General features: G+C 44.0%; 1 protein-coding gene across 1 annotated transcript; it reads left to right on the forward strand.

The window, feature by feature from the left end:
• The first annotated feature begins 6,160 nt into the window (after positions 1-6,160).
• On the forward strand, positions 6,161-7,903 carry LOC119656324. Its single transcript, XM_038062786.1, has one exon. The coding sequence runs from the start codon at positions 6,161-6,163 to the stop codon at positions 7,901-7,903; it is 1,743 nt and encodes a 580-aa protein (XP_037918714.1).
• The last annotated feature ends 208 nt before the right edge of the window (positions 7,904-8,111 follow it).

Genomic DNA, 8,111 nt, shown 5'->3' on the forward strand with positions numbered 1-8,111 from the left:
AGCGTAGCAAAAACCTGGCGAGGGCAGGTACAATGTTTTACCGCCCTTTATTGAACCAAAGATCCTTTGAGCGCTTGCAGGCGTCATCAGGGAACGCGTTCAGCTTGAGGTCGTCCCGGAAACTGATGACCAAAAGGCGATAGAAGAAGAGACGGCGACGTCAACAACACCACTCCGAAGTGCAGGCAATGATTTCAGTACCCATTGAAACAATTCCAAAAAACATGTATAGAGTGCAGCAAATTGCACCAGGTTGGGGGTTGGGTAGGGATGACAACCCTACACGAAAAACTACTTGTTACGAAGCCAGAAAAGGCGCCTCGGACTGGACGGATAACACAGCGACGAACCCGGCCACGAAAACGGAATAACGATTTGCACATTTTCTCATGGAACGTGCGCTTCTTGTACAGGGATGAAGCTGCCAAGCAGCTAGCCGATACCCTGTCCTAATATAGGGCTGATGTAACAGCGTTACAGGATATGCGTTGGATAGGGGCCGGTTTCCTGGAGAAGAGTCGCTACACCATATATTATAGTGGCCATCCAGTAAACCATGTGCTCAGAGTAGGTTTCTTAGTCAGCCAAAAAAAAACCTGCTGTTATTGGCTTTGAAAACATAAGCGAAAAGCTGTGCAGGGGGGGTTGGCAATATCGAGTCGAATCACTACCTCGTTGGCATGGTATTCCCAACTCGAATAACAACACCACCCAGAATCCCCTCTGACAATCAGCTGAGGATTAACACTGAAGCCATCCACAACGCAGCCCTCCGCAACACCTAGAAGAAGGAAATGGATGCCGAAATAACCGCCGTCCACAGAGATTCTGGAGATGAAGCATCAACAAATAATCTTCACAACCACCTGAAGAACGTTATCATAAATACGGCCACAAAGATACTTGGCCCCAACCGCAAAAAGAGTCGGAACGACTGGTTTGACGATGAATGTAAGCTAGCAACGGAACGGAAGAATGCCGCATACCGAGTAATGTTGCATTCTCAAAGGACGCGGGCACACGCGGGGATTTATCATAAACTCCTGCGAGTTGAGAAGCGACTTCACAGACGCAAAAAGGAAGCCTGGGAGAACCAACAGGTCTATAAATACGAAAATTCCAGGGAGCAACCGCACCAGGGGAGCAAGTTTTACAAACAAGTCAGCGTGATGAAGCCTTACACACCTCGATGTTCATCCTGTCGAGACAAAGACGGAAATCTGATTTCCGACAGAATTGGCATATTGGAGCGATGGGTTGAGTACTTTAATGAACTACTGAACAACCAGAATATCGGCGCGTTGGAGGTCCCGTCAACTGAAGACGACGGGCAAATACTGCCACCACCAAGTATAGAAGAAACAGTCTATGCAATTCATCGGCTTAAAAATCATAAGTCGCCAGGAGCCGATGAAATTACAGCCGAATTGGTTAAATATGGAGGCGACCAATAACAATAAGTGGTTCATCAACTTGTCCTCAAGGCGTGGGACAGCAAATCAATGCCTGACGACTGGTAAAGAGGCATTATCTGTCTCATACATAGAAAGGGAGATATCACACAGTGCAGTAATTATAGAGGTATCACGTTGCTGAGTACCATCTATAAGATATTTTCCGCTATCTTGCTAGTCCGGACAACCCCATACGCCCAGAACATCATTGGCCCATACCAAAGAGGCTTCACTCCAGGCAAATCAGCAACAGATCAGATTTTCTCTCCGCGGGAAGCGATAGAAAAACTGTAGGAATATGGAAATCAGTTGCACCATCTTTTCATTGACTTTAAAGCTGCCTATGATAGCATAGTCAGGGTGAAACTGTAACGGACAATAGAAAATTTGGTATCCCGACAAAATCAATAAGACTGACTAGGCTGGCTCTGACCAATGTTCGAGACTAGATGAAAACAGCAGGGTCGTTCTCGAAACCATTCAACATCAACAACGGTCTACGACAAAGGGATACCCTATCATGGGTCCTCTTTAACCTGGCCGTCGAGAAAGTGATCCGTGATGCTGAGGTAAATGCAAGAGGTACGATCCTCTTTAAGTCCACTCAACTACTGGCCTATGCTGACGATATCGACATCATGGGAAGAACCACCCGAGACGTACAAACTGCCTTCATCCAGATCGAGCAGGCGGCAATCGAAGCGAGATCTTGGGCTGTACATCAATGAAGGCAGGACAAAATATATGGTGGCAACGTCAGCACTAAAGACCAACCAACCAACAACATCAAACCGCACTGGTCAAACAGGAAGAATAAAGATAGGAGATTGCAACTTTGAGATCGTTGATAATTTCTCCTATCTAGGGTCGAAAATCACAACCGATAAAAGCTACGATGATGAAATCCGCGCACGGTTGTTGGCAGCCAACAGAGCCTATTTCAGCTTACAAAAGCTGTTCCGCTCGAAACGTCTCACCATAGGGTCAAGGCTCTTACTGTACAAGACTATGATCTTGCCAGTCCTCATGTATTTCTCGGAGACTTGGGTTCTTAGCAAGAAGAATTGCGAACTTTTGGCCGCCTTTGAGAGAAGAATCCTCCGAAGAATTTTTGGCCCCCTACATGAGGATGGACGATTCCGTAGCCTACATTACGACGAAATCTATGAGCGATACCACAACCGTCAAGTTGTGGATGAAATCCGGCTCAATAGGTTACGGTGGACGGGTCACTTAATTCGTATGGATGAGGATGATCCCACCCGGAAAGTCTATAAGAGCAACATCTATGGTAGAAAAATAAGACGAGGCAAACCTTGCCTGAGATGGAGCGATGCCATAGGCCAGGACGCCAGACAGCTTTTAGGGATATCGAATTGGTGGACCTCGGCGCAAAACCGGAATATCTGGAGTTCCTTATTAAGGCAGGCCTAGACCGGATACCGATTGTTGCGCCGTTGATGATGAACAATATATACTGCCAAGGGGTTAGAGTTGATTACAGACTGACCGGTGCTAGACCAAGTCTCATACCTAGATTTCAATCTAACTAATGATCCCTGGAATTCAATCTGCCTATTATGGGCGAACAGAACGGAGGATGGTACCCTAGGAGAACGGAGTGGACAAAGTTTAATGAACTTCTTGGCAATAAAATGCAGTTCCTTAGGTGGCTAGGAACTCTTTGACGCTTGAAGATGAGTTGCACACTTTCAAAGTGCTATGAAGAGGCTTGTCCTACTTCCCGAGGATAAAGCGGTAAAACTCTGGAAATTGACCATGCGACTTCTGAACCGTACTGGTAACAGCAATAAGAATGAAGACTGGTTAAACTTCCGGAATTCACAGTGTGAATATAGGAGGGTCGTTAAGTGTTAGAAGCGAGACTCATTTAGAACGGGCTGAGGAACTGGAAAAGAAAGGGAGAGTTCAAGGCGTATGCACAATCCTTAACAGAGATGAGTCGGCGATGTTTAACTCTTAGAAAACCCGGTGATACTTTCACGAACTTCCAACTGGAATCTTGGAAGTACACCATCCAGGAGAGCTGGAGGTGCCCGCAACTACTTCAACATGTAGGTGTTGCAGGATGAACTGGAACGTTGCCAAAGAGTGAAAGCTTCCATACTGTTCCTTGAACACTTCAAAGCACCAGCATGGATGGTATCTATCCAGCAATGCTAAAGGGAGGTATAGAACACTTAAAGCAACATCTAAGAAACAGTCTTTGAAGATGTCTTGCTTTGGGCTACGTGCCTACCTCTCTTCAGAAGGTTCAGGTAGTCTTCATACCGAAGCCTGGTAAAGATGACTATTCAAATACAAAGGACTTCTGACAGATAAGCTTGAGATCGTTCTTACTGAAAGGCTTGAGAGACTGGCTGTGCGTCACATTCACAACATGCTTGCCAGCGTGGAAAGTACTGTCAGTTTCCTGTTCATTCCTCAGTTTTAAAGATAGCGAATTCAACTCTGAAGGATGTTGGGGGTCTTCGTGAACATTAAAGGGGAGTTTACCCTCTTCCAAAAATCCAAGCGCATGGCGTCAACGATAATATAATTTAGTGAATCTATGCTATGCTAACAAAGAGATTGCAATTGCAATGCAATCTGCAGCGATAACCACACTGCACTGAGTAGTACTTTCATCACCATGAAAATCGTTTAAGAATGCAGAAACTGTTTGAACTCTATCTCCGGATTCAATACGTTGGAACTAGTCTGGGTATCTGCTCCTGTGGTGTAGAGGGAAATGAAATCTTGGATGCTTTAATAAAAGTGGGTTCAGTCTTCCCCTTGTCGGAACCGGAACCACCATCAATTACAGGTGGCAGAACCTAATTGCTGCGAGACACACCAAACTTTTTCTGCCAGAACCTAACATGCATACCGAAACGCTTGTCCTGTCGAAAAGCACGAAGACTTGCAGTAGTATTGTTGGCATTCTGACAGGTCATAATTCGCTAGTTGTAGATATGTTCAGAATAGGAATTGTACAAGATGTTAAGTGTCCCTCCTGTAATGAGAAAGTGGACTCCACGGAGCATTTTCTATGCCCCGCCTACGGACGCATCAGATCTTTGGTTCCGATGTTCTCCATTTGCAGCGGGTAGCATCACAACTACTAACGGAGATCCTGCGATACATTGACGAATTCGGGGTATTCCGTTGGACAGGGGAGACGAGTACAGGCTATCACGGTCTGAGTACTCAGAAGCTTTTGTTTTTCCTCCACCACAAAATGCACCCACACACTCTCAACTTTTTTCACAATTCAGGCATTGCGGTTTGCAAAGAGGCGATTTGCCCGAAGGCAGTTACCAGAAAGCAATTTACATGGTACCCAGAGTTCACCGTTCACGGCCACATCTTAACCCCTGTGACCATTCAGCCCTCATCACGGTAGTCTCACCTTGGTTTAAGCTTTTGATTCACTTCAGGTGTCACCTCTGATTTCTTGGAGGAACCTCCTCACTAATCTCCCTCACCACGACAAGGTAAGTAACTATCCAGTGGTTGCGAATAGGTTGATGAATTTAAAAAGTTTGCGACATACTGTGATGAGTCCCAACTTGCTGTATGCAGTCCAAGTGGGAACCTTTGCTGCTTGGTTTAGGTAACACATAAACTGAGTACGGTCTACAGAATAGCGCTTCGGGCCATCTCAGATGATCCGGCGATCGTCAGCCCGAGGTTTGTGCCAGAAAGGAAGGACTTAGAGGAAACTCCAGGTGAAATGTTATTACCAGAAAGTTTTGTCCGGAGAATTGTAACTTGACAGGAGGATTGGGATGCACAACTATCCAACTTTAATTGCGGAAAGGTCAGGGGGGAGGCAAGGTTACGATCGCCACGGATAGAGGAAAAGAGACCTAGGTAAAGTAAGCTACCTCCGCCTGGTGATATAATGCCTAAAGGTAGAATCTCTCTGTTCATTGCACATTTTTTAATTAAATAAAAGAAAAATAGAAGATCTAGATCCAGGAAACTTTAGCGATAGTAATACGGGATCCATTGGTTCGTACCTAAAAAAAACCCCTCAGAGATTCCTCCCTTTTTCGCATAATTATGCAGTACCGTCACTTTCAGGATGGGGTCGAAGACAGAGTAATTGATGCCGGTTTCTCACTAATTAGATTTCCCATTTTCCCTACCGAATTCCTAATCTACGTGGAACAACAAAAAGCGTTCAACAACACCACGGAGATATCAATTATGAATTGCCACCTCAAACTCCTTCATAATTGGGGTGTTGGGGGCGTTCCTGGTGGTGGATTTTCTAGTGTAATTAAATTCCAGTGAATTGTTTCCTTCCTTTAGAACCCTCACCATTGACCTTTAAATAATCCCGGAAGATATACTTAAGGGGAAGTAGTTGACTCGTAGACACTGCAATTATTACATAGTCCTGATGGAATTAAAAATCTAGTGAAACAAATTACGATAGGGAATTTCATTACCGTGCATCACCCAGAGCTATTCCAGCGTTAACGACATATTGGAGGGAGTAGTTCCACCAGGTACATAAGGCGAACCACAAGCAAAATTTAGAGGTCTTGTCTCATTATCTGAAAGTCTCTTCTTCTAATCCGTAAGTCCTGCATAATTAGACCATCCTCATGGAGGGTGAATGAGTTAAATCCCATAAAAAAAGGATTCCCTTTTTGCAGAAAACTAGGCTGAACGGACGAAAACGAAACCGGAGAATGAATATACCCAGACTTATCGTCCAAGCGCTTTTGATAACTTCCTTAGGAGCCATCGAAACTTTCGGTTTGGAATTAAAGGAAATAGTTGAAGAACTGACCAGAATTTATGACTTCCGGACCATTATATATTTCACCACCGATATCAGAGGAAATGAAGCCGAAGAAATTCTGCTTGGTATGGAATCCCCTGTGGAGAGTATACCGAAGCTTGTATGGGACCAGAAAATTCAAAATGTCAAGACTAAAAGCATCTTCAACACCAATGTCCTGTCTATAGTCTTCGTTTCGGAGTCCAATAGAGGAAACATCCTTGAAGTATTTAAGACTGCATTGCAGGATAACTTGCTAGCGAAAGTAATCTTTTACTTTCTCCCGGAGATGATCCCTAATATCACCCTTAGAAACTTCAGTGACTGGTTGTGGCAGGAACGAATCCTTTATAGTTTGATGGTTGTGGATAATCACGTGTTCACCTTTAACCCATTTCCTGAAGTTAGTGTTGAAGAGGTCACTTCGATAGAGTCGTTAGAATCAGTGTTCGCCACAAAACTAGTCAATCTTCATAGAACCGCGGTAAGAGTCGTACGATCCATTGAGATATCGCGTGACATAGAATATGTTGATCGAAATGGAAACATCCAGTTTGGAGGGTACTTCATGAAAACCATACTTGCATTTATCGAAAAGCACAATGGGACTTTTGTTGAACATAGCGCGAAAAAGGATATGACTGACGTTGGAGAGATGTTGGACAACAGGGAAATCGATTTTTCTTCAGTGATGGTAATGGAGGTTGTACAAGATGCGAAGCTGTCATACCCCTTATCTACCATCACACCATGCGTTCTGATCCCATATCAGATGGAACTCCCCAGAGTGTTTTATTTGGTTTTACCTTTTCAAAAGTCTGGCTGGATTCTATTTGGTGCTGGAGTTATATTCTTTTTCTTTGTTATGGCCGTGACCGACCTCCTTCATGGGAGAAACTCTGCCTCCATTTGCCAGGAGGTTGCCTTTCGAGTCTGGCGGATACTTACCTTACAAATACACTTTCGAGATCATCTAAGGACGAATAAATTGATAAAGTTTATCAATTTGTTGGCGACTGTCCAGTTTATGTTACTTTTAAGTCTTTACCAAAGTGGTTTGAGCAGTTTTTATACTAAATCGATTTCAGCTAAACAGATCGATACCGCCGAGGATCTAGTAAGGACTTCATATAAAATCTTGTCACCTGGCCTTCAACTGGACTTTCTTCGTCAAGTAGAATTTTTACCAAAAAGCGTTCTGCAACGCTTCGTCGAGGATGACTCTCTGGTAAGCTCTAATTTAAAGCAAATGGACCCGAAATTCGGGTATCTGCCCCCTTCTGAATACAAGGATTTTCTGGAGGAACTGGAAGAGCGGCCGTCAACCAAGATTTTCCACATGACGAAAATGTGTACTCCCAGTATGTTACTTAGCGTTGTAAATCAAAAGGACTCTCCATTCAAGGACATTTTCAATGATATCATATTTCGTCTTCGTGACACTGGGTTGATGCTGAAGTGGCAAAGGGATGTTGTCTACGAACTGAAGCAAGTAGACTTCCTGAGAATGGAACTAGCAAGCGAAGGCGTCTTGAGGCCGTTGAAAGTTGATGAGTTGTATTTCGTGTGGGTGATATACGTAATTGGTATAGCATTGAGCGTTGTGGTTTTCTGTGTGCAAAAACTAATGCAAAGACGACACAGTAAATAGTTGGCCTTGCAACTCCCAAGGAAAACCTGATCACAGTTAACTCTAAACTAGTTTCACACACCGTTTGAATTCGTTCTTTTTTGGCGCACCACATCAATTATACACAAAAAATAAAATAAATTGCATTGTACCACCAAATTTGTGTTTTTATTGTCGCTTCAAGTAATTAAATAGAGGGGAGCTTTACTCGTCGCCATTTTGGGAGAGG

The sequence above is a fragment of the Hermetia illucens genome, chromosome 4 (assembly GCF_905115235.1).
Source record: "Hermetia illucens chromosome 4, iHerIll2.2.curated.20191125, whole genome shotgun sequence".
NCBI lineage: Eukaryota > Metazoa > Arthropoda > Insecta > Diptera > Stratiomyidae > Hermetia > Hermetia illucens.

Coding starts and splice junctions, on each gene's coding strand:
- LOC119656324 (XM_038062786.1), top strand. CDS start 6,161: ATGAATATACCCAGACTTATCGTCCAAGCGCTTTTGATAACTTCCTTA.